The following is a 26396-nucleotide window of genomic DNA, read 5'->3' as shown; positions in this document are numbered from 1 at the left end:
CGGGGCTCTGGTTCTGGAACAGAGGCGTTAGGCGACATCTGAATCCCGTTCCTGTCGTTAAAAAAAAAAAAAAAAAAGCAAGTTGTCTATTTGGAGTAAAAACGGATTTTAGTGGAGTCATTGGTCTTCTATTAAGTGATCCTTATGTGTAGGAAGAAAGCTCACGTTAGACATTTCTTAGACTCTTCCAGTTAAATGGGGTGTGTGTGCTTGTGGCTGTTTGCTCCTTCATTTTCCTCTCGCTCCCATTTCACATTCAAACTTAACCCCATCATTTATTTTTTAATTTTTTATTTAATTGAAAGAGAGAGAACACGCGGGGGGGCGGGGGGAGAAGCAGCCCCCCCTCCCCCCCGCAGAGCAAGAAGCTGGACGCGAGACTCGATCCCAGGACCTGAGCCGAAGGCAGACGCTCAACCATCGGAGCCATCCGGGCGTCCCAACCCCATCATTTTTGCTCACCCTCCCTGTAATTGGTAATATGATAGTAGAATAATCATGAATCCTAACATAACCAATTTTCTGTTCCAGGGGACGAGAAAAGCACCTGCTTGGATTAAGAAAACAACAACAACAACAAAAACAGAGGAAGAGTAATTTTTTGAGTGATTAAAAAACCTTGATTTTCTTGATTTAAGAAGTTAAATAGAACTTGAGAAATGTTTAGTGCCCTGAAAAAGAACGACTGCCCAACCTCCCAGTAAATTACAAGGGCAAAAGTAGCATTTCATTTTCACATAGCTTTCAATATTCTAAAGGAAATACACATTGCAGGGAGATACTGAATAAAGCTTCAATATTTCTTAGCTATATTGAGTCGGATTTTCAAACATTTTGTCTTAAAGACACGGTTTTTAAGAAAGCTTACTCCGGGTTGTATTTATAATGAACAAGTAATAAATCTTAGTTTAATGAAGCTTCTAAGATTTTTTTACGACCATGAAATACAAGTCCTGGTCAGGATTTTGATATTTTAAAGTTCAAAATAATTGAATTTATACTGATTCTTCACAAATCTAGATGCTGATCTCTCAGAATAATTTAATAAATCAACAAATGTCTATTTCTTTGCTGGTTCACCTTTGGCCCTGCAATAGAACTGGTGTTGTGGAAGAACAATTGCAAAATGTCAAATCTTCACTTAGTAAAAGACTGATGAGGTATGATACTATTGAGCATATGGGCAGTAAAACAGGCCAAAGATTAAAATTTATTACCATTTTTTCATATTGATATTTGTGAGGTTTGAAAGTGTATAGCCATATTTTCTGCTAGGTGTGTTAAATTAATTCAGAATAGAAAAAGCAAGAAAGTTAGCTTTCTTTTCCAGTTTTTTTTTTCCAGGTTCTCCCCACCCCTTTTTTTTCTAGGCTTTAATGCACAAAGAAGAAAGAAGTGTAGGGGTGCCTGGGTGACTCAGTTGTCTAAGCATCTGCCTTCAGCTCAGGTCATGATCCAGCCCTGGGCTTCCTTCTCATCAGAGAGTCTGCTTCTCTCTTGTGTTTTCTGTGTCTCCCCCTGCTCCTCCCCATCACTCGTTCTCTCTCTCTCTCTCTCAAATAAATAAATCTTTAAAAATAAAAATTTTTTTAAAAAAGTATGCATTAGCTGTGTATAGTGTGAACCCTGGAAGGCAGGGATTAGGAACATGAGCTTTGGAGTCAGCCCTGTTATACTTTATGTTGGCATAAGATGGGCACGCGGTGAGGGTAAGACTTGCAGGAGATAATGCACATGAAGTACATGGTAGTTCCCAGTAAATAGCCCTATGTTTTCTTGTACTCATGTTTATTTTTATGTATTAAAGACTACATATTTTAAGTGAATATTTTTAAACTAAATTATAATATATTTTAGACACCGTTAAAGGTATAACGAATAATATAATGAATACCTATGCATCCATCATATAGCTTAGCAAAATAAAATATCACTGATACTATACGTAGTTTTTCCCAATACATCCATCCTTCCTCTTCATAAAAGTTTGCAACTATCTGAATTGGTGCTTTTTTTTTTTTTTTTTTTTTTAAATTTTTATTTATTTATGATAGTCACAGAGAGAGAGAGAGAGGCAGAGACACAGGCGGAGGGAGAAGCAGGCTCCATGCACCGGGAGCCTGATGTGGGATTCGATCCCGGGTCTCCAGGATCGCGCCCTGGGCCAAAGGCAGGCGCCAAACCGCTGCGCCACCCAGGGATCCCATGAATTGGTGCTTTTAATTAACAGGCATTTAAAAAATTGTTTTTACTACATATGTGTATACACCTTAAAATGTAGACTATTGTGCTGCATTTTTAAAAATCTTTATTTTGAAGTAATTTCACTCAGAAAAGTTTAATAGGGCAAAAATTGTATATATCCTTTACCCAGATTCATCAAGTGTTGACATTTTGCCTCATTTACTGTATCACTTGTGTTCACTATCTATATATTCATATATATACACACACACTTTTTTTCCTAAATAATTTGACAGTAATTTGCAGACATGTTTATTTTTTTAAAGATTTTTTTTTTTTATGTATTCATTCATAGACACACAGAGAGAGAGAGAGGCAGAGACACAGGCAGAGGGAGAGGGAGAAGCAGGCTCCATGCAGGGAGCCCAACGCGGGACTCGATCCCGGGCCTCCAGGATCACACCCCAGGCTGCAGGCGGCGCCAAAACGCTGCGCCACCGGGGCTGTCCAACATGTTTCTTTAATACCATAAATACTTCAGTGTATATTTCCTAAGAAGAAGGACTTTCTCTTACATAGCAGTAGTATATTTATCAAAATCAGGAAATGTAACATTGTAACAAGAACACTATTATCTAATCCTATGGTTCTCAAACTGTGCACTGGAGTGCTCCACATCCTCACAGGGTTACCCAAGGGGATATCTGGGATATTTTACATTGTAAGTTTTCAAGGCAAACAAAATGAAAACTATTAGCTCAAGGTCATGTACAATTTCAACAATAGGTGGCACCATATTCCTTGGATATGTCACATATTTGGGAAGCTGGATTTTTCAGGGGTTGTGATGAAAAAGCAAATACGGCACCAAAATCAATGTGAAGCAGGAAATGAGCGTGCTTTTGTCCAATCTGATGCCAAGGTTTGAAAAATTGTGCAATGCCCAACAGGCGCACAAATCCCATTGTGGTTCAGATGAAATAAAAAGCTTTCAATTTATGTGTATTATTTTTTCAAATGGCAACTAAATTGTCAGCACATAAATAATATGTTGTTTGAACCTGGATATTTCCTTTGACCAAGGAACACTGAAAAAAATTGAGATACTAAGGACACTTTGAACAAAGATATTTGGGAAACTGATCTAGCCCGCAGTTTGTATTCAAATTTCACCATTTGTACAATAATATCCATCATAGCTATGTTCCCCTGTAACCTGGTCTGGAGTCTCATCCAGCATCATTTAGTTGTGATATATCTTTAGTCTTCTTCTATCTAGTATGGTTCCTCAGCTTTTTTTTTTTTTTTTTTGCTTTTTTTGCTTTTTTTTTTTTTTTTTTAGATTTTATTCATGAGAGACACAGAAAGAGAGGCAGAGACAGGGAGAAACAGGCTCCCCATGGGGAACCTGATGCCGGACTCCATCCCAGAACCCCGGGATCATGCCCTGAGCCACAGGCAAATGCTCAACTACTGAGACACCCAAGTGCCCCAGCTTTTCTTCACAATAAGTTATTTTTAGAACAGACATCAGTTTGTGTTTTTTGATATAACCTTATGTTTAGATTCAATAGTGTTTGGCTAAAACATCACAGAAAAGACATGTCTTTTTAAGGGTATATCAGAAAATCAGTGATGTCAATGTTCCATTTATTGGTAATGTTAACTTGAGTTAAGGTGTAGTGTTTACTGGGTTAATTCACAGTAAAGTGACTTTTCCCTTTGTAATAAGTAATCTATAAGCAGATACTTTGAAATTGTATAGATATCCTTTCTCCATTGATCTTGCACCCACAGATTTTCAGAATCCAATGCGGATCTATGACTGAAGAGATTAAAGTTTTTTTTTTAATTTTTATTTATTTATGATAGTCACAGAGAGAGAGAGAGAGGCAGAAACACAAGCGGAGGGAGAAGCAGGCTCCATGCACCGGGAGCCTGATGTGGGATTCGATCCCGGGTCTCCAGGATCGCGCCCTGGGCCAAAGGCAGGCGCCAAACCGCTGCGCCACCCAGGGATCCCATGACTGAAGAGATTATTATGATGAATGCAAAAAGGCGATTTTTTTCACTCCATCATTTCTCCTACATTTATTACTTAGTAGTCTACCATAAGGGAGAGCTTTCCTTTCTCATTCATTCACTTAACTTATATCAGGATACCCTCGTATATGCTTATTTTACTCCATGAATATTCTGTTATTACTATTATTTATTTCAATGCTAAAGTTGGCTCTATATCTTTTTGGTATGTCTTCACCATTTTTTTGTTGTTATTTCCTTGCTTTCTGGCCAACAGTGAGCCCTGGATCCCTGGGTCCTTTTAGTGGAGAATGGTATTTGGGTGCAAATACCAAAATCTGGGTGCATTTGCTTGAACCCTTTTAGTTAACTGAGCCTGCAAAAAATACATATACGTACATACATACATACATACGTACCTATTTATATATACACACATCTAAATCTTTGTATTAAAACATAGTTCACATTGATATCCCCAATCCATTTTAGCACAACAGAATTCATTCTGGTGTTCCCCCTCTCCGCATTTATAACTCTCAGCTTCAACAATGAGAAACCTGGCTGTCATTACCTTTAATATATTTACTAATTTGTCCAACCCACAGTACACAGGAAGTAGTTTCAGAATTGTTAATCCATTCCATTTTAAAAAATGGAAATATTTCAAACTAGAATTCCATATTTGTTTATAGCTATTTTTTTGTCTCAAAGTAACATATATAGTTTTTCATTCAGTTTCATATAGTATAAGTATTATGTTCAAAAGTTAATTGGGTTAATCCTTTTTTCCCTCTTGGGTATGATTATAGTTTTCATATGAAATGCAGTTAAGTTGATTTCTTTCTGTCTTTTTTTTTTAATTGCTGACTTTTTAAAAAAGGATTATTTATTTATTTATTCATGAGAGACAGAGAGACAGAGAGAGGCAGAGACATAGACAGAGGGAGAAGCAGGCTCCATGCAGGGAGCCTGACATGGGACTCGATCCCTGGTCTCCAGGATCACGCCCTGGGTTGAAGGCGGCGCTAAACCGCTGAGCCACCTGGGCTGCCCTCTGTCTTTTTTTAAAAAAAAAAAAAAAGGATTTATTTATTCATGAGAGACACAGAGAAGCAGAGACATAGGCAGAGAGAGAAGCAGTCTCCTCTCAGGGAGCCCAATGTGGGACTCGATCCCAGATCCCGGGATCACACCCTGCACCAAAGGCAGACGCTCAAACACTGACCCACCCAGGCATCCCAAGTTGATTTATTCTGTTTGTACTTTAGCTTTTTCCTCTTCGTTACTGATAACTTTACTATTTTTTGAATATGTAAAACATGAATGTAGTTTCAAAAGTCGAAAGGATACAAATTGGTGTACTCGGAAAAGTGTCACTGTCCACCTCATCCTAATCCTCTTCCCTTCTTCCCACTTGCTTCCTGATGACCACTAATCACACTAGAGTCTGGTTTCTTCTTTCTTATGTTTCTTATAAAAATTAAGCAGTTACATGTATATTTTCTTATTTCTCCTTCCTTATTACACAAAAGGGTATGTCTATTCTTTGGAACTTTGCTTTTTTCACTTAACAGTGTATCCTAGATAGCATCTCATATTAGTTCATGAAGATCATACTTATTCTTTTTTGCAGCTTCATGGTACAGCACTTCATTGCACAGATATTCCATGGTTTTTCCAATCAATATATTTATGGGCATTTATGTATTTTTGTATTGTTGTGGGCATTTATTTAGGGTAAATTTATTTCTTTTTTTTTAGGGTAAATTTCTTAAAACGCATTACTGGGTCAGAGGTAAATGCAGATTTAGTTTTGTTATATATTACCAAATTCTGTAAGGTAACATTTTGAGAAATTTTGCATCAATATTCTTAATTGATATTCAAATTAAATTTCTTAAATGATAAATTATTTTGTGATACTTTAGCTGGTTTAAATATTCATGTTATACTTGCTTTATAAAAAAAACATTTAGGGGCGCTTGGGTGGCTCAGCAGTTGAGCATCTGCTTTTGGCTCAGGGCATGGTCCTGGGGTCCAGGATCGAGTACTGCATCAGGCTCTTTGCAGGGAGCCTGCTTCTCCCGCTGTCTATGTCTCTGCCTCTCTCATGTCTCTCATGAATAAATAAAATCTTTTTTTTTTAATTTGGAAACTTTGTCTCATTTTCCTTGCTGGAATAATTTATGTGACAGAATTAATATACTGGCAATAGTAGAGAAAATAATGTAATCAATGCTCCATGTACTCATTTCCCAGCTTCAGCTCTTCAACAATATCAGTTGTCTTTAAGATAGGGAGATTATCCTCCATGGGCCAGACCTAATCAAGTGAGTCCTTAACTGGGACTGTCTTCTTCTAGCAAGAGATATTCAAAGAAAGAGAGGGATTCAACATGAGGGAGGTTCTCCATTGCTGGCTCTGAAGATGGAAGGCACCACATAGCAAGGACCTAAGGGTGGCTTCTCAGAGCTGAGAGTGACCTCTAGCCAATAGCTAGCAAGAAAATGGGCACCTCAAGCCTGCAATCTTAGGTAACTGAATTCTGCCAAAAACCAACATGAGGTTGGAAAGAGCTCCTGAGCTCCAGGCAAGAACATAGCTCTTTGATACCTTGATGGCAGCCTTGTGAAATTTCAGGCCTAGAGAATTTAGCTACTTCATGCCTGGACTCCTGACCTACAGAACTACGAGATTTTTAAAAAGATTGTATTTATTCATGAAAGACACACACAGAGAGAGAGAGAAAGGCAGAGACACAGGGAGAGGGAGAAGCAGGCTTCTTCTGGGGAGCCTGATGCAGGACCTCAGGGTCACGCATCCAAGCTGAAGGCAGACCCTCAACCACTGAGCCCCCCAGGTGCTCTGAACTGTGAGATATTAAATGCCTGTTGTTTGAAGCTGTTAGGTTTGTAGTACTTTGGTATGTGGCAATAGAAAACAATGGAAAATGAAACATTTTTATCTACAGATGCCATTTCTTGAGAAGTTCTGCTTCCAGTATGGCAGTGCAAGTCCCTACAGACCAATGCTCCCATTAATAACTATAAACTCTGGTAAAAAACAAAAACAAAAACAAAAAACAACTATCTGGAGGTTCTGAAGAGTAGTAAAACTCAGTAGTAAAAATCAGGCAGATGGTGGAGGGAAGTAAAAGCCTTGGAGAAATGACTGGCAAGGGATGGGTTTTTCCTGAACAATACAAGGACTTGAGAACCTACTGATTCTGATTAGCCCTTTCTGTCTTACCTTTCAGTGTACAAGATTTTAGTTCTGAGCATGCACAACACCACATCAAAGGGCATGGATATTAATACTACATAGACATCTACAGGTTCATCCTACTACCATGCTGAGGACTGGGTAGCAGTTTGCATTTTCTAGATATGGATGAAACACTATCTCCCATCCCATGGTTTATCTTGATAAAATTAAAATATATGCAAAAATTGCAATTTAAGTGTACAGTTTAGTGGAATTAAGTATGTTTACATTATTGTACAACCACTAGTACTAGTCATCTCCAGAACTTTCTTGTCTTCTCAAACTGAAACCCTGTACCCTATCTAATCCCTCATCCTTCCTCCCCAGACCATGGCAACCACCATTCTATTTCTGTCTCTATGATTCATATGAGTGGAATCATATAGTATTTGTCCTTTTGTGACTGGTTTATTTCACTTAGCATAATGACTTTCAAGATTCCCACATAATAGTCTTACAATGGGGCTAACATTTCTCCCCCTGATAGGAGTGGGAGTCTATGTTCCCTGAACCTGGGTAGTCTTATAACTGTGGCATAATTGACATTATGACACTTTAAAAACTAATAAAAGGCAATGCAAATTCTAGTTTTCTTGGAATGCTCACATTTGGAATGTAGACCTCAATTGTAAAGAAGCCCCAGCAGTTTGTGGAGAGGCTCACATAGAGAGGAGCAGAGGTCTTCCACCACCTACAACCACAGCTGAGTTCCCATATGCCAACTAGCACCAACTGCCAGCCATGGGATTGAGCCATCTTGAATGTGCCAAGGCAATGAAACAAGGATGCCAATAAGAAGTGGAATGTAGCAATTAAGAAATATATAGTAGATGATTCTTGAATAATATAGACAGGTAGAAAATTGCCATTAACCCCACGAAGGAATTTGAGCTCAAAGCAAGGTGTCAGTTTGGGAGTAGACATCCTAGGGTATCAAGTGAATTACAGAAAGAGCTCAAGAGCCATCTTCCTTCCATTCTTGGAATTCCAACTTCATTTGAACTCCTTGGTCTTTGTACTGAGTTTCCTCTTCCTCTGATTTCCAGGTGCTTTGGCCATACTGGTCTGGTTCCCCAGGGAGGAGAGACTCTGGCACAAACCAGTGTTTCCACCTATATATCTAGTTGCAGTTAATGGCACTGAATTGCCTAATAACAAGTTTAAGAAACAAAAAAGGGAAGGGAAAGGAATGACAAGAAATAGAAACAAAGAGTATAAATGCCTAGGTGGCTCTGTCAGTTAAGCATCCGACTCCCAATTTTGGCTCAGGTCATGATCTCAGTGTGAGATTGAACCCCACCTCGGGCTCTGTGATGGGCCTGGAGCCTGCTTGGGATTCTTTCTCTCCCTCTACTGCTTCCCCCTAAAAGAAGAAGAAGAAGAAGAAGAAGAAGAAGAAGAAGAAGAAGAAGAAGAAGAAGAAGAAGAGGCAAAGATGGAAGGAAATCTCTAATCCTATGCTATAGGACTCTGCTTTTTACCTAGCTCTCTTTAGCAGTTTGGGTTAAGATATAGCAGAGTCTTTGATAAGAGTTGTGGATAATCATAAAAAATAGGAACTCTGATGATTATGTTGGAAATATTTAAAATGACCAATCTGCTACTGATTAGTCATACATATTAGGAGCTTTATGCAATTTTAACATTTTGCAAATCCATCAAAATTACGGTGTCCACATTTCTATGTGGCTATTTTGTCATAGGGTAGATATATATTCAGCCTTGGTAGGGGGTACCAAACAGTTTTTCAAAGGAAGCTCTAACGATTTATACTCAGCAACAGTGAATGAGTGTTCTAGTTCTTCCAAATTCTCATAGGCCTTCAATTTCATCAGTTTTGTTAGGTTTAGCCTCCCTTATAGTTTTGTAACAATATCTATAGATTTAATTTGCCTATCCCTGATGACGATGAGGTTGGGTGCCTTTTCATATGTGTATAGGCCATTTCCTTTTTTTTTTTTCTAAGATTTTATTTATTCATGAGAGACACAGAGAGAGGGGCGGGGGGTGGGGGCAGAGACACAGGCAGAGGGAAAAGCAGGCTCCATGCAGGGAGCCCGTCGCCAGACTTGATCCCAGGTCCCCTGGATCACACCCCAAGCTGCAGGTGGCGCTAAACCGCTGTGCCACCGGGACTGCCCTAGGCCATTTCCTGTTTTGAGAAGTGTCTGTTCAGTCATCTTGTCTAATGTTTTGTTGAGTTGTTTATTTTTTTTTTTATTGATTAGAATTTTTTAAAAAATATTTACTTATTTATTTATGATAGACATAGAGAGAGAGGCAGAGACACAGGAGGAGGGAGAAGCAGGCTCCATGCCAGGAGCCCGACGCAGGACTCGATCCTGGGACTCCAGGATCGCTCCCTGGGCCAAAGGCAGGCGCTAAACCGCTGAGCCACCCAGGGATCCCCTGATAAGAATTTTTTATATATATTCTAGATATATATCCTTTATCAGATGTACACAACCCGCACAAGTAGCAGTACTATATGTACTAGTAGAAAGCTAGAAGCAACTCATTTGTCCAGCATGGCAGATGGATAAATAAGTCGTGGAATATTCTTACAATGGAATACTATGGTATTGCTGTACGATACTACACTATTGGTATGAACCTCATAAATATAATGTTGATTTAAAGAGGCTAAACACAAAAGAGTATTATGATCTCTGGATCTCTGGAGATGATCCAGTTATATAAAGTTCAAAAATGAGTAAGACTGATCAGTGGTATTAGGAGTCAGGATTCTGGTTATCTTTGGGCATAGTGAATGAAAAGGGGTGTAAGGAGGATTTCTGGGGGCGCTTGAGTGGCTTAGTCGATTAAATGCCTGCTTTCATTCAGTTCAGGTCATGATCCCAGCATCCTGGGATGGAGCCCCACCAGTCTCCCTGCTCAGCGGAGAACATGCTTCTCCCTCTCCTCCCCGCTTGGGTTCTCGCTTGCTATCCCTGTTGCTACCTCTGTCTCTCTCTCTCTCCAATAAAATTAAATAAAATATTTTTTTAAAAAACAAAGAGGGTTTCTGGATGCTGGTCATGTTTCATTTTCTTGATCTGAGTGGTGATCACATAGGTATGTTCATGTTATGAAAATTCACTGGACTACACACTAGGGATTTGTGCACTTCCCTGTAGTATGTTACTCTTCAACACACACACACACACACACACACACACACACACACACACAAAGTTTACAAGAACAATTCTTGCCTAATTTTCAGAAGAGCTAAAAAAGTGCCCTTGGCCTGATGGTTTTCTCTGCTCAGAGTTTCTCATGCTGTTGCTGTGATAGATATTGGTGTCCATGGAAACCAGACAGAGTGTGCAAGCAAGCAAGAAGGGAGGGGAGCCTGGGGAAGAGGCACGTGCGACAAAGGAGCAGACACTCTTGGCATCTCCCCCTACCCCAACATACTTTCGGATCCCACGTAGGCTACCGCCAGTTCCCTGCTAACACAACTGTCTGCCTACAACAACTGTGACAAAGATTGCTTGTCATAACTTACTGGGAATCCACCCCATTCCCAGTTCTAGCTCATTCTCTCCATGACTGGTTTCCATTTTACTTAACCCAGCAGGAGCGTTGTCCTGGCAGGGGCTCAAAATAGAAAAAACCTGCTCTGGATGAGGGACGCTAATACCTCACTACCTAGAGCTCACTTATGGGCTGACCTCAGCTCCAAAGTAGACTGTTACTGAGGGCATAAGCCTGAAAACGTCTTTCAGCAGTGACAGCAAATGTTACAGAATCTGTGCATTCATGCACATGCACTTTACTTACAACAAAGTCCTTCAAGTCTTTGCTTGGAGCCTATTAATTCCTATTTTTTTTATTAATTCCTATTTTAATGATAGTTATATCATTTCATTATCTAGTGTTCTAGGTCGATAAAAAGACAAATTAAAAGTGGGTGGGTGAATTTTCCCTGAAGTGGTGCATGTGTGTCTGGCTTTGTTAAGTTTGAGAATGATTCTGCATATATTTGAATACGAGTAAGTATATCTGTGGAAGTCTATGTGTATATCAATGTGTTGGTTATGATGAATGTGTGTGAGAGAGCATGTGTAGATTTGCATCGTGTGCATCTGTCAGTTTTGTGTGTGTATATCGGGTATGTGGTATGTGAGGACATTTGTGAATGAGTTTGTCATTTCGCGTTTTTATATACGTACGTGTGATCAGATGTAAAATATGTAAATGAGAATTTACACTTATGGAAATATGTAGGATGTATAAGAGAGCATTTGTGGGGCTGCTTTATAAGTTTGTGTCTTTGAGCTAAACTGTAAGTTTGTATGATGGATTTATGCAGGGATAGCTCTGGGCAAAGTTTTCAAGTCATATGGTTGGACCATAAGGAATTGCCATTTTTGTGGGTTAAAAATGGTTAAATATTCAGTGATTTTTGTGATTCAACCTGATGTGTGTATGCGTGTACATATGTATACCTATTACATACATACATAAATCCAAGCTAGCCTAGCCTCTGTATTACCTTAGCATTACTATCAGAACTAAGAAGGAGATGGCACACATTGGTATGAGACCTGGGGAAAAAATTAATATGGATCTTGAAGGAAAGAAAAGATATAGAAGGAATGATGAGTAACGCAACAGAAAGTTGCAAGAGGGGTACAATGAGAAATGAGATTAAAAGTTCCTTACCCTGGGAGCTCCTGGGTAGCTCCACTGGTTAAGTGTCAAACTCTTGATCTCAGCTCAGATCTTGATCTCAGGGTTGTGAGTTCAAGCCCCATGCTGGACTCCACACTGGGCCTGAAGCCTATTTTAAGAAGTTCTTTACTCTGGGAAGCCTTCTCCAACACTTCTTTTAAAAACTTACCCTCCCCAAGTTCTCTGCCATGGGCTTCTGCACCAGCTATGAACTTCCTCTATGATAACACCTGTCACATTGAACTGCACTTGTTTTATGAAGTGGCTATCTTCCCCTCTAGGCAGGAAGTTTGCTGAGGGCAAGAACTGGGTCTCTGCCACTCACTTAGTCCCAGTACTTAGCATGAATCCTGGTACAGAACAGAAACGCAGTGTTTGTTGAAGAACTGGATGAATAAAAGAGATACATGGAAAAAGGAGAGCCCTCTTACACTGTTGGTGGGAATGCAACCTGGTGTAACCACTCTGGAAAACAGTATGGAATTTCCTCAAAAAGTTGAAAATAGAGCTACCATATGACCCAGCAATCGCACTACTGGGTATTTACCCCAAAGATATAAATGTAGTGATCCAGAAGAGCACCTGCACTGCAATGTTTATAGTAGCAATGTCCACAATAGTCAAACTATGGAAGGAGCCCAAATGTCCATCGACAGACAAATGGATAAAGATGTGAGATGTTATATATATACATAATGTATATATGTATATATATGTATATATAATGGAATACTACTCAGCCATCAAAAAATGAAATCTTGCCATTTGCAATGACATGGTTGGAACTAGAGGATTCTATGCTAAGCTAAGCAAAATAAGTCAATCAGAGAAAGACAATTATCATATGATCTCACTCATATGTGGAATTTAGGGAATGAAACAGGATCATAGAGGAAGAGAGTAAGAAATAAAACAAGAAGAAATCAGAAAGGGAGACAAACCATAAGACTCTTAATCATAGGAAATAAACTGAGGGTTGCTGGAGGGGTGGGGGGTGGAGGGATGAGGTCACTTGATGATGAGTGTTAAGGAGAGTACAGGATGTAATTAGCACTGGATGTTATATAAGACTGATGAATCACTGACCTCTACCTCTGAAACCAATAATAAATTATATGTTAATTCATTAAATTTAAATAAAAATAAAAAAGAGATAGATATTCTGAGAAAGTTATGCATGTATGACTTCTGTATTGGCCAAGGTCCTTAGCTTTTTTTTCTGTGCAACTGATAGACATTTTGGAGAGGGGATTAACATGCAAAGAATACCATTTTAGAAAGATTATTTTAGGAGTTGTATAAAGCATAGACAGAAGTAGGGATGGTTGGCAATCAGGAGCCCAGTAGTTACCTAGATATGTGGTAATAAAAACCCCACACTCGAGTGACAGTGAGATGGACAGCAAGGGACAGATGGAGGAAGAGCAACAGATGAAGACCCAGTGATCAGTAGGCATGGGGAAACAGAGGGTGGGAAAGGATGACCCCAAGTTTTAGAGCTGGAGTGACTAAGATAGTGATGAGAACACTATGTAGTGAGAAAAGAGGGTAAGCAGTATAGATGATGGTGAGCTCTGTTTTGAACATGTTGCAGATTTCTGATGTGTTGAACATGAATTGAAGCTAAAAAACAAAAGAACATCCTAATAAAGATGACCATCAGGCAGTTGGATATGTGACAAGAGCTCAAGCGGGAGGCCTAAGGTATAGACAGTCATTTCTTTAACAACTTTTGGCTCAGTACTTATGTGCCAGGCAATAGTTCAGGCCCTGGCCATTCAGCAGTGAACAAAACCAAGTTTCTGCTAACTTTTGTGGTTTCTTAGCCCTGCAGATAGTCATGAGCCATCTTTTTACTTATTTAAATACAGTAAGCATAGTTATATTATAATCCATACTTAAAAGTTCTTTATCTGAAATCCCTGCTGGTCTGTCTCCACTGTCAGTTCTTTCTGTCAGCCTTCTCTCATGCTGGCTTATTTCCCTTCATGCTTAACCAAGCTTTTTTGACTTTGAGTTGGAAAATTATTTGTAGAGATTTCTTGAGAATTAAAATGAAATCTCCTGAGAATTAAAAAAAAAAGTATAAAGATGTCAGTTCTCCTTAAATTCATCTATGAAATCAATGCCATTACAAGTCCACTCCCAAAAGGAACCTGACAAAGGGATTGTACATTTTATCTGGAAGGACAGAGGACCAATACTTGTTAAGACACTCCTGAAAAAGAATAAGTTGGTGAAATTTGTCCTGTTGGATAGAAAGACCTATTTTAGACCCTCTAACATGAAGTAATAGATGTAGTAATAGATGGTAACTACCTGGTGGTAGTTCTGTTTTTTTTTTTTTTTTTTTTTTTTTTTTTTTTGCAGTTTTATACCTTTATTTGACAATCAGCGATTAGTTCTCATCCACATTAACAGTCTGTAGATTTTTGAAAGTGGTGACAGGTACGTAGGTAACCAGCGTGTAGAGCTTGTTTGGTGAATCTTCATCCTCGTTACGTTTTCTGGACAACCGCACACGGATACGGTATGGAACATTCCTTATTCCTTTGGCCCAGACAGCTTTGTTGAGCCTGGTGTCAATGCGCACATCTGGAGTTCCCATCTCCTTCATGGCAAATTTCCGGATCTCTTTGAGTGCCCGAGGGGCACGCTTCTTGAAACCCACTCCATGGATACGTTTGTGAATGTTGATGGTGTATTCTCTGGTCACTACCTCGTTGATGGCAGAACAGCCCTTCTTCTTCTCGCCACCCTTCTTTGCGGGAGCCATTCTGCCGGGCCCTAGTTGGAAAGGAAGGGCGCGAGGTATTTTTTTTTTTTTTTTTTTTTTTTTTTTTTTTAAATTTTGCAAGGAAACCATATTCTCTGAGAATTAAAGTTTTTTTTTTTTTTAATTTTTTTTTATTTTTATTTATTTATGATAGTCATACAGAGAGAAAGAGAGAGAGGCAGAGACACAGGCAGAGGGAGAAGCAGGCTCCATGCGCCGGGAGCCCGATGTGGGATTCGATCCCGGGTCTCCAGGATCGCGCCCTGGGCCAAAGGCAGGCGCCAAACCGCTGCGCCACCCAGGGATCCCTTTTTTTTTTTTTTTTTTTTTACAGTACTTCTCCTGGTATTGAAGGAGTGGCCTGGTGTAGATGAACCTTTTCATCCAACCTTGCTTTATCTCATTTGTATCTCAAACTTTTGTGACTGTCCAAGCAGGCTATTTTTAACAGGTCCTGGTAGTTGAGGGTTTTCCAAGACCTGTCACTATAGAACCGCCTCCCTGGTAAACCAAGGGGATCGATGAATGCTCTCTCCAGGAGCATCAATTGGTCATTCATGATTCTCACTGCAATAGGATTATTAAGATCAACTTGTCTAAGTCTTCTATGAAAATCTGAAGCAGCATCTGAGAAGTTCTTCACAGCAGAAAATAAAGAATCAAATGATACTCCATGGTCTCTTAATTGCTGGTCATGTTTCTTAGATAAATTGTAGATACTTGTTGCATAGTTTTTCAAAGCTTTTGCATAATCTTCAATATTGAAAGGAATGATTTCAGAGTCTGCGAGCTCATAAACCAGTGCTGCTCGTAACTGAGCCACAGAGAGCTGTTTTTTAAATGTAGGGTCATAAAAATTCTCTACTAATTCAAACGTCTCATAAATCGTATGGTATACTGGGTAGCTGCTGTACTTTTCTGTTTTCCTATTCTTCGTGTAACGAGCTCTGCCTGATGCAATTCCAAGTCTCTGAAAATAAGCTTCAAAATCACTTCCAGATCCAAGTTTGTTGATTCTAGGAAAATTTATATTTTCAGATGAAGGATCCTTTTCCAACCAGCTTTCATAAAGAGATTTACTCTCAAAACCATCATCTGGGCTAGAGATCTCTTTTGTCAGTTTATATACCAATTGGTAAAGAAGGGGTGTACAGTCAACTCTGAGAGTATAATTGCCTTCTATAGATGAATCTGAGTTGATATAAGCAATGCTTCTCTCCTGGAGTGTTTTTACATTCTCCTCAGCCCATTCTGTGGAGCCCAGCAGCCCAAACTCTTCTGCGTCCCAGCTGGCAAAAATGATGGTTCTCCTAGGTCTCCAGCCTCTGCTCATCAGTTTTCCAAAACTTTGGACGATTTCTTGCAAAACAGCAGCCCCACTGGTCGGGTCAATTGCTCCAAACACCCAGGAGTCTCGATGACCTCCTAGAATAACGTACCTATCAGGTTCCACAGATCCTCTGATCGTTCCAATGACATTGTAAATCCTTGTAATTTTATTAGTGTTATGAACGTGCATTCTTACCTTCCTGAAGGACTCACGCCCTGCAAAGCCAGGCCCAATGTTATAATCCACATTAAGACTTCCCTTCCAGCTGTCATCTGGTGGACCAGTTCCTCCCATGTGACGTAGTAATATTTCTGCATCATTATACCCAATAGGATGTACAGGGATCTTGGGGATTCCCACTCCTTCTTTGACATCAAGTCTAAAGGTGTACTCTTTAGCTGGATAGCCTGGAGTGAGCGGGTCACCAGCACCATTCAAATTTAACACATTCCCTCTCTGCGCTGCAGTTCCAGGAAGGTTCCATCCTTTAGGATATGGCTGTACGGCAGGGGCAAAGTAATCAGCTGGATCTGAGTACAAGATGATTCCTATGGCTCCTGCTAACATGGCATTTTTAACTTTATTTCCTCTGAAGATTTTTCCATATCTTGCAATAACAATCTTGCCACTGCAGTTGATGTTCATCTCTCTTTCCAGTTTGAAAAAGTCTTCAGTACGAGCATAGTTCACATATATGAGATCTCCCTCTGGTATGCCTTGGGCTGAGAAAGCGTTATATGGTGGAACTGGGGGTTGAGCCACACGTCCTAGCCCTCCTCTCCAGGCCAAGAGCCAGCACGCAGCTGCCAAGGTTCCCCCTTGGGGAAGGGAGGTGCAGATACCCTCAGCACCCTGCGTGACCCGGGACGAACCGGGTGGCACTGGACCAGAGCGCTCAGGCTGTGGATTCCTCGGACCCACCTGGTTGTCGTGGATACATTTCAGTTCTTCCCCACCCGGGACCCTCAAGAGAAACCACACCTGGACTGAATGAAGGTCACCTTGGGCCACAGGGTCTGTTCAGGAAGGTGGCCGAGGGCCTCCATCCCTCGGTCAGCCTCCTGTGCACCTGTCCCTGTAACATCCCTGTAATGTCCCTGTTTGTGTTCCTGTGGATTGAGGCCAAGGAGCGCCATCCACACACGATGGGTGGCCTTGGTCAGCATGCCTGCCCAGTGTGGGAATGTGTAAAAAGGGAACCCTGGTTCCTCGGGCACACGGGGTGGTCCTCCCAGGTGGGCACATTCTGGGGGATCCCATGGCCTGCTGTTCCCACACACCAGGCTCTGTGGAGAGGGGCCCCAGTGGCTCTGGGTTGGTGAGGCGTCACTTGTGTGCCTATACCCTCCTGCCAGCAGAGGGGACCAGGGGCTGCGTTTCGATGGTCCATGGACTGACTTCCTGGTCACACCGCTGTGGGTTGTGGTGACGTGGCTCGCCGTCTGTGCGGCGTATTTATTTATTTAAGCACCTGGGGAGTTTTGGTAATAATGAGGGTGTCTGTGAATGAGCCCTGAACCCCTGGGTCATTGGCTCTTGGGCTCCCCGGGGCCCCCAAGCAAGTTAACCAGGTCCACAGATTTCAGGTCAGGGAACAGACCAAGCGTGTGTGTGTGTGTCCCGATGTCCCTGAGGCATGGTTGGGCAGCACAGAGGGTCCAGAGTGACCACCAGCCAGAGTGTGTGCCAAATAGCCATGGCCGGGCTTGGGGCGTACGTACTCCTGCCCGCCGTGGTTCCACAGCAGCAAAGTGGCAAACCCACCTCCCTGGCACACGGGTCACATGCTGTGTCGGGCAGAGGTGTGTCCCCAGGACCCCATGAGGCACAGCACGTTCACACGGGCTGGATAAGAGCCACCACATAGCAGGACCTCCCATGATCCCAGCCCCTGTTTGCACGGCGTAGGCGGCTGCAGAGTGAGGGTACAGCTGCGTCCGTGCACCCCTTTCCACATGACTGCGTGGGACCCTGAGTGCAGCTGATCAAAGTGGGTTCCACGGTGGTTTTATAGCTTCCTTGTCTTTGTATGATCTTGTTGGTAGAAAAATAAATTGTATAAAACCTAGAAAAAAAAAAAAAAAAAAAAAAAAAAAAAAAAAACAGAACTACCACCAGGACTCCGAGGCCGCCATCAACCGCCAGATCAACCTGGAGCTCTATGCGTCTTACGTCTACTTGTCCATGTCTTACTACTTTGATCGTGATGATGTGGCTTTGAAGAACTTTGCCAAATATTTTCTCCACCAATCTCATGAGGAGAGGGAACATGCTGAGAAACTGATGAAGCTGCAGAACCAACGAGGTGGTCGAATCTTCCTTCAGGATATTAAGAAACCAGACCGTGACGATTGGGAGAATGGGCTGAATGCAATGGAGTGTGCATTACACTTGGAAAAGAGCGTGAATCAGTCACTACTGGAACTGCACAAACTGGCCACTGATAAAAATGACCCCCACTTGTGTGACTTCATTGAGACTCATTACCTGAACGAGCAGGTGAAATCCATCAAAGAATTGGGTGACCATGTAACCAACCTGCGCAAGATGGGGGCTCCCGAATCTGGCATGGCAGAGTATCTCTTTGACAAGCACACCCTGGGAAACAGTGATAGTGAGAGCTAAGCCTCAGGCTGTCTTCCCATAGCCACAGGGTGACTTCCCTGGTCACCGAGGCAGTGCATGCATGTTGGGGTTACCTTTACCTTTTCTATAAGTTGTACCAAAACATCTACTTCTTTCGTTTGTATCATTCCTTCAAATAAAGTAATTTGGTACCCAAAAAAAAAAAAAAAAAAAAAAAAAAAAAAAAAAAAAGAACTACCCAAAGGTAGTTCGTTATCTTACCATCTATGAGTTCAGATTGTCCATAACCATGCTCTGCCTTCTGGAACCTACCTCATTGTCCATCACTCCTCAGCATGAAATGCTCTTCCAGTCTGTTTGGTGTTCTCCCTGTCTTCTAAGCTGCTATTACCTCTCCTTTTTTCCCCTTTGCTCTTTTTGTTTTCCTTGCCTTTATTTCTTTTTTTAAGATTTTATTTTTAAGTAATCTCTACAGCAACATGGGACTTGAACTCAGAATCCTGAGATTAAGAGTTTCATGCTCCACCTACTAAGTCAGCCACTGTTTTCCTTGCCTTTGGTTCACAAATCCCTCCTCTCTACCAGCCCCTGGCCCAGCCCCATTCAGATACTCTCTCCAGAATCTTTTTTTTGTTTGTTTGTTTCTCTCTAGCCCACAAAAATTTCTTTCTTCCAAACTCTCATGTTCCTTATCATTTCTGCCATTTATTTTGCTATTTTATCACATATACAATAAGAGAGAAGGGAAGAGGAGGAATCTAGAGATGAGTATGCAAAATCAGCCACATGTATGCCTGCTGTCCCCCATCAGGAGGTGTTCTGTTCCTTGAGCAAGTATCCAGGTTCTGACAGAAAACTTGCCAAGAGTCATTAAACACTCATCACCTGATTTGGGTGGGAAATGTCACAGAGTCCTATAAAGCCTTACAGGATGGGTGGCAACCTTGAGGCTGCTGATATTCAAGAGCTATTTTCATCTCTCTTCGTCTGGTTAATAGTTTTGAACATGAAAACAAAGACTAAAAGATCAGAAACCACCTGTATGTCCATTGGGAAGGGCTTTGGCTCTCTTATGGTCTAGGAAAAAGAACGAGGCAGTTCTGTGTTAGTGATGGGAAATTCTCTCCTAAAGGTGGATGAAGAAAAAGCCAAGTGTGAAGCACCATCACCATGAGTAGGTTTCTTGTTGCTTTGTTTGTTTTAAGAATCTGTACACCCATTTTGGACATACAGAGAGACTGGCATGGGTGTATAGGGAGAAGGGCTGAGGATTGGGAAATAGGAGGAGACCTTGCTGAATGCCTTTAGTACCTTTTGTGTTTTGTACCATGTGCAGCTGTTGACTATTCAAAAAATAAACGTCTCAGACAAAATAAGAAGAAGCAAAGATATTGGAAACAAACAACAAATTAGATGGTGCCAAAGAACAGAATTTGGAACTTTTGTGTTACATCATTGAGGCCAAAAGGAATGGCAGCAAGGGACAGCATGCTCCTCATAAGACAAAGATGAGTGTGTTCAGGACAGAACTTCTAACCTGATCAAAAAACTTTCAACTAAAATGTGAAACAGAGGAAAGATGGGGCCAAGCTCTGGCTGCAAAATCCAATGCCTCTGAAAAGATACTAGCATCACAAATATAACTGGAAGAGAATGGGTTGCTTAGCACTGGCTATTTGGTTCCAGAAAGAGAACCATATTAACAGTTGCACTAACTTGAGGAAGCCAAAAAATGTCCCTGTGTGGTTGCAAACCAGATGCTAGTTTTTAACCTGCCTTCTGGTGGAAAGGGACAGGTGGTCTGTCACAGCTCAAGGCTCTGCCCAGCTCTATCTGTGAAGAAGACCAGGTCTGAGCATCCACAGCTGCTGTAGCATTTGGTATCAAGTGGGCTTTGGAATCACTGCTTCAGGCTAATGGTTGCCAGAGATCCAAGAAATATACAGAAAGGGAAAGATTAGGACATGAGAAAAGTACTTGATTCATGGTCAACACATGCCCAGGCACTGCTATGGAAGTGAAAATCCCTGGGAGCCTAGAAATGCCACTAGCCAAATGACAATCTCCAAAGTCCCCTCCTGAGGTGTTAATGGAATTCAAAACAGAAAAAAACATAATTTTGGTGTGAATTCTTCTTTATTCTCTAAAGAAAGAACAGCAAGTTGGATAGATAATTTGGGGGATGAAATGTCAAATTCATAACCAGCAAGAAGAAGACAACAGATCTATGATGTATTCCTGCCAGAGTGGGATATTCACAGAGGTCAATGGAACAAAGTCTGGAGAACCAGTGGCACTTGAATAATCAAGATAACTTAAGAATGATTGTATACTAGGAAATATGTAATCAAGATGTATTCACAACCTCAAGGGTCCCATTGAATTCTCAGTTTTGGTGACTTGTTCAGGGATGAAGAAGCAAAAAAGAAACCAGAATGACTCTTAAGAAAAGAGAACAGATTGGATGATTAAGTCCTGGAGCAGCAAAGAAAGTGGCATAGCTGGGCCTCTACCCCTCAAGCCAGATCTCTGGTCAGTGAGTTTCAGTGTACAGGGGTCAGCTGCCTTCCAGACCCAGTCAAGGAGCAATGAAAGCCAAGTGGGCTCTGATTACAGACTTCACAGCCTGATTTGTTTTCAGAGTGTAGAATGTGTCATAAGCAGTATCAGTGTGAATACTCAATCACCGGCTTCTTGGCATTTTTCAGATTCAAATTTATTGACCACCATTAAAAGTTGGGCAGATGGCGGATGGCCCCATATTTGCTTCAGCTATAGCAAAGAGGAACAGCTAATGGAAGCCTGCAATTTTGAGGAATTTACCCAGTGAACATATACTTTCTTATATATGATAAGGCAACTTCTCCTAGAAAAATTCTGCATTCTTCAACCTTAAGAATTTCAGGCAGAAACTATGAATAACTAAGAATCTGGCAGCAGCTCTAGAGTCCTCCATTAAGATTACACTCCCCCAACAGGGGGTTGGAATATAAATAAAAGGAACAGTGGATGGCCTAAAATGATATGTATCACTCTTTGTGAAAAACCACAAATGCTGTACTGGGGGGGCGGGGAAGAAAAAGAATTGACAATGGTTAAAAAGAGACATGAAGATCAAGAGGAATGGTGGAGAAGGAGATTTTTTATGAAGTATTACAATAAATTATGAATAGGTCTTTATTAATAGTCTTTGAATGAGGCAAATAGAAATCACAATTTCTTTTAAATACTTTTTATTGCTAAAATCTGTTTATTTGACTGTGACACCCTGCAGAGACTAGGGATCATCAATCATAGATCAGGCTAACTAGGCCCTACCCTTTTTAGAAGCAGAAGAAAATATAGGTAACAATCAGTATTTTGTGCTTCATAAATATTTGTTGTTGAATAAATAAATGAATTGATTAATGAGAAAGTGCAGGTAGCAAAGAGAGGAGATGACATATAAGAGGAATAAGCAGTGAACTGGAAGAGAGATAAGGTTGTTACATGGCAGCAGAGCAGTAAATGGGCAAGCAGGGTCATTGTTCTTGGAGGATAGGAGACTAGAAGATGATTGAAATAAAGACTAGGAGTTGTTGTGTGGCTTAGAAAAGCTAAGTTCAGGTGGATGGAACTGGATGTGGCTTTCTACAGACACCAAAGAGAATGTTATCAAGATACTTACTAAAAGCATAGTGGTTCCATGTTGACCTTGAATTCACTCACTTACCAAACATTTATTGAATGCTTACTTATTTGAAATCTTACTTATTTATCATCCTAAGCCCTGGAGGTTAATCATAAACAAGGCATAGCTCTGACTATATGAATCTTACAGTCTAGTGCAAAGCTTAGCAAACTACAGCCAAACCCAGCCTGTTTTTGTAAATAAGCCTGTGGAACACAGCCACATCCATTTGTGTACATATTGTCTATAGCTGTTTTTTTAAATAGCTTTATTGAGATATAATTCACATATTGTAAGATTCACGCTTTTAATGCATACAAGTTAGTGGTTTTTAGTATATTCACAGAGTTGTTCAATCATCACCATTATCTAATTATATCCCCCCAAAAAACCCATATTCATTAAGAGTTACTCCCGATTCTCCTGCCCACCCAGCTCTTGGAGGCCACTAATCTACCTTCTGTCTCTATGGATTTACTTATTCTGGACATTTCATCTAAATGGAATCATACAGCCTTTTGTGTCTGGTTTTTCTCAATTAGTGTAACGTTTCCAGGGTTCCTCCTGGGAGCATGTATCAGGACTTCTTTATATGGCTCTGTGGTGGCTTTTGCACTATATTGGCAGAGATACATAGTTGTAACAGACTATATGGCCTGTAAAGCCTAAAATATTTATTAATAGTTATTAATATTTATTAAATATTATCAAAAAGTTTGTGATGTATGGTCTAAGGAGGGAAAAAGATATCTTAGAATCTTGGTCTTGGTGAAAAGTGCACAAGTCAGTAAGTTCAATAGCTCACCTAATTCTGGGATCTCTTCATTAGCATCCCTGCTGGAAATCTTAGTCTGTTGAAAGGACATCTGATAGATTCTTGACTTGACTTGACAACACTATATCAGGAAATATTGAGAAAGAACTCCTAATGGAGAAGTCATGAGAAAGTGGAAGGAATGGGTGGGAATTTGGGGCATAGTAAGACCAGTAACTTAGATTTTAGAAAACCGGATCTTTACAAAGAAAACAAAATTTGACCCAATAGTTAAAAAATCAAAAAGGGCACAGAACAAATAAATGGGAAAACATCGTATTCATGGATTAGAATACTTCATATCATTAAGATATCAATACTACCCAAAGGGATCTACAGATTGAATGCCATCTCTATCAAAATCCCAGTAACATTTTTTTTTTTCAGAAACAGAAAAATCCAACCTAAAATTCATATGTAATCTTAAGAAACTCTGGATAGCCAAAACAACCTTGAAAAAGGACAATCTCCCTGGAGGTGTTTGGATATCTGTGAGTGCCATTTTGTTTGCCTCAATGATTGAAGAACGCCAGTGGGTTGTAGTACGGGGGCCAGAGATGCTGGACATTGTGTAATGTGTAGACAGGCCCATGGAATGGAGAACTTACCCCATCCCACACAAGTTTCCCATGCCACCAGAAATTCATGTAGGAGAAATCCTTCTTATACTTATCCAAGCCAAGAGGTGAACTCCATTTTACATATGAACACATGCATGCACAGTTTATATGGTCTAACTGTATATACAGAATTTTTCTCAAGTGCAACTGCAGACAGTTGCTGGTTAAATTGAAAGAACATTGCACTTTGTTTTGTTGGAAACTTTACCTAGAGTTGCTCAAAGTTTCAAAAAATCATATCACTTGTGGAATTTGAATCAACATACCTATACCAGCCAGCATTTGTGTCTGTCCGATCTACAGTGTTTTAATGGTTTGTAGAAACATATTTGTTTAACCTTTATTTCTAAATGTTAACTAGAAAGATAAAAGATCAACAGTATTCAGATGAATGTCATCTTACTCTTCTTAAATCCAAACTTATTCATTATAAGTAGTCATAAGCATCTGCCTGTTTTATAATATCTTCTGGCTTAGCTGTGCCTGAATATTTATGTATTAAAATACAAACTGTTTCATCATAAATTACATTTCTTTATTTCTTGTTCTTTAATTTAAAAAGATTTTATTTATTTATTTGACAGAGAGAGAAAGCAGGGGGAGGGGCAGGCAGAGGGAGAGGGAGAAGCAGGCTCCCCACTTAGGCCTGGGACTTGATCCCAGGACTCTGGGATCATGGTTTAAGCCAAAGGTAGTGCTTAACCAACTAAGCCATCTAGGCGCTCCTCTTTATTTATTTATTTCTTTTTTTTTAAAGATTTTATTTATTTATGAGAGACAGAGAGAGAGAGAGATGCAGAGACAAAGGCTGAAGGAGAAGCAGGCTCCACACAGGGATCCCGATGTGGGACTCGATCCCGGGTCTCCAGGATCTTCGCTAAACAGCCGAGCCACCCGGGCTGCCCTATTTCTTCTTTACATCACAAGAATATATCAATTTTAGGAAGTGATGTGATTATGTTATCTGTATTGCCTGTGAATTTCATTTCAGAATGTTACAAATATTTTTAATAAAAGTTAATTTTAGATCTTGCAGAATTGGAACCACTATCCTGGAATATTAAATGAACTTTTATTTCTTTTTACAGATTTATTTATTTATTTTAGAGAGAGAGTGTGCATGACTGGGGGGAAGGGCAGAGGGAGAGGGACAAAGACTTAAGCAGACTCTCTGATGCAGGGCTTGATCCTACGACCCAGAGATCACTACCTGAGCCAATACCAAGAGTCGGATGCTTAACCGACTGTCCCACTCAAGCACCCCAAAACGGACTTTTAAATATAGCTCTAGAATTATAGTTCACACACACACACATACAATCTATGTGTCCACATAGATGCATAAGTGCACATATAAAACAAATCCCTTCTTATAACATAGCTTGTTATGATTACAAGCAATCAGAAAGAACACATGTCAAATGATATACCCCAGGACATATCAACTTCCTGTGGAAAAACTGAACTTAATTTGTCTTTAAATATCCTTCCTGGCCAGGCTTGTTTTCTTGGAATAAGACCAAACTAAAACAGTTTTGGTGTGTGTTACTACTTTTTTAGTTTAAAAGGAGCCATGGTTCTTGTCCTTAAGATTTCAGAGTCTGTAGAACACTGAATTTGCCTGTGCAGTATATATGAGGTTGTATTGCAAGTTACAGTTGCTGTATTATAGTAATAACCTTTTATGACTTTAGTCCCCTCTTCCTTCCTAAGTGACATCAAACTGGACTGCTGGATCATCATGTGAAGATATTTTGTTTTGTTTTGTTTTGTACATTAACGATTGCAGAGACCACGGGGTAGGACGTGTTTACAGATTCAAAGTTGCAAGGCCTTTGTTCCTTTGCTTTTTCTCTCCTTCCTCTCCGCCCTGCATCTGTGTTTTCCTCCCTGTCCCTTCCCTCCCTCCCACTCTTTCTTCCATTTGCTGTGCCTCCACACAGTTTGAGTCACTGCCTCCCATCCTGAAGGCGTGATTGTTAGTCAGGGATACAGGCTCAGCCTTCCCCTGGTTTTCCCTTGCCGGGGAGAGCCGTGTGCAGTGGCTCTGGCTCTTTACAGGCATCTGAGGAGACTGCAGGGACAGCTCCTTGGCTTGCACAGCCCCAGCTCCTCTGGAATTGTGGCAGTGATGGCCATGGGGGCAGCAGCCACCCCAGGAGAATCGGTGCTACAAGCTGACCGTGGCTACTCAGGGGAGGCCAGAGGGGCTGTATGTGTGGAGCCTGAGCAGGTGTACAGGTCAAATAGCAGATCAGGGCTCTAACCTGCCTGCCTGGAGAAAGCTCCTCTGAATGTGGTGCACTGTACAGATCTTAAGCTAATCGTCCGCCTGTGTGTCAACTGGCCCTGTTACAGGAGCCAAGAGGAAAGAGTGGCCACCCCTAGCTGTGCCAGCCCTTGACCTTCCCTCTCTCTTCTCTGTGTCTCACTTCTCATCCTTCCTC

The 26396-nt window shown here is 40.7% G+C and overlaps 3 protein-coding genes across 3 annotated transcripts; 1 reads left to right on the top strand and 2 right to left on the bottom strand.

Annotated features, from left to right (window-relative positions):
* Positions 1 to 14515: 14515 nt before the first annotated feature.
* Positions 14516 to 14963, bottom strand: LOC121491311 (60S ribosomal protein L31-like). The gene has a single exon (XM_041756093.1). The coding sequence runs from the start codon at positions 14927 to 14929 to the stop codon at positions 14552 to 14554; it is 378 nt and encodes a 125-aa protein (XP_041612027.1). The 5' UTR covers positions 14930 to 14963; the 3' UTR covers positions 14516 to 14551.
* A 366-nt stretch (positions 14964 to 15329) lies between these two features.
* LOC121491882 (N-acetylated-alpha-linked acidic dipeptidase 2-like) lies at positions 15330 to 17425 on the bottom strand. The gene is made up of 2 exons (XM_041757012.1): positions 17261 to 17425; positions 15330 to 17111 (listed from the first exon to the last, which is right to left on the bottom strand). The coding sequence occupies exons 1-2, from the start codon at positions 17423 to 17425 to the stop codon at positions 15330 to 15332; spliced, it is 1947 nt and encodes a 648-aa protein (XP_041612946.1).
* Positions 17426 to 17955: 530 nt separating this feature from the next.
* On the top strand, positions 17956 to 19009 carry LOC121491881 (ferritin heavy chain-like). The gene is made up of 2 exons (XM_041757011.1): positions 17956 to 18084; positions 18366 to 19009. Exons 1-2 carry the CDS (start codon positions 17956 to 17958, stop codon positions 18882 to 18884), a joined length of 648 nt encoding a protein of 215 aa, XP_041612945.1. The 3' UTR covers positions 18885 to 19009.
* Positions 19010 to 26396: the final 7387 nt, after the last annotated feature.

Source organism: Vulpes lagopus, chromosome 5 (genome assembly GCF_018345385.1).
Source record: "Vulpes lagopus strain Blue_001 chromosome 5, ASM1834538v1, whole genome shotgun sequence".
Lineage (NCBI taxonomy): Eukaryota > Metazoa > Chordata > Mammalia > Carnivora > Canidae > Vulpes > Vulpes lagopus.
Note: the sequence above shows the minus strand (reverse complement) of the source record. Positions and strands in the feature narration are given on the sequence as shown.

What these genes read in the sequence shown, in the direction of transcription:
- LOC121491311 (XM_041756093.1), bottom strand. Translation starts at nt 14,929, where the DNA reads ATGGCTCCCGCAAAGAAGGGTGGCGAGAAGAAGAAGGGCTGTTCTGCC.
- LOC121491881 (XM_041757011.1), top strand. Translation starts at nt 17,956, where the DNA reads ATGGCCGGGCTTGGGGCGTACGTACTCCTGCCCGCCGTGGTTCCACAG. An exon ending in TGTCCCCAGGACCCCATGAG is followed by an intron (nt 18,085 to 18,365) that starts GCACAGCACGTT and finishes AAAAAAAAACAG; the next exon opens with AACTACCACCAGGACTCCGA.
- LOC121491882 (XM_041757012.1), bottom strand. Translation starts at nt 17,425, where the DNA reads ATGCTGACCAAGGCCACCCATCGTGTGTGGATGGCGCTCCTTGGCCTC. An exon ending in AACAGACCCTGTGGCCCAAG is followed by an intron (nt 17,112 to 17,260) that starts GTGACCTTCATT and finishes CGGGTCACGCAG; the next exon opens with GGTGCTGAGGGTATCTGCAC.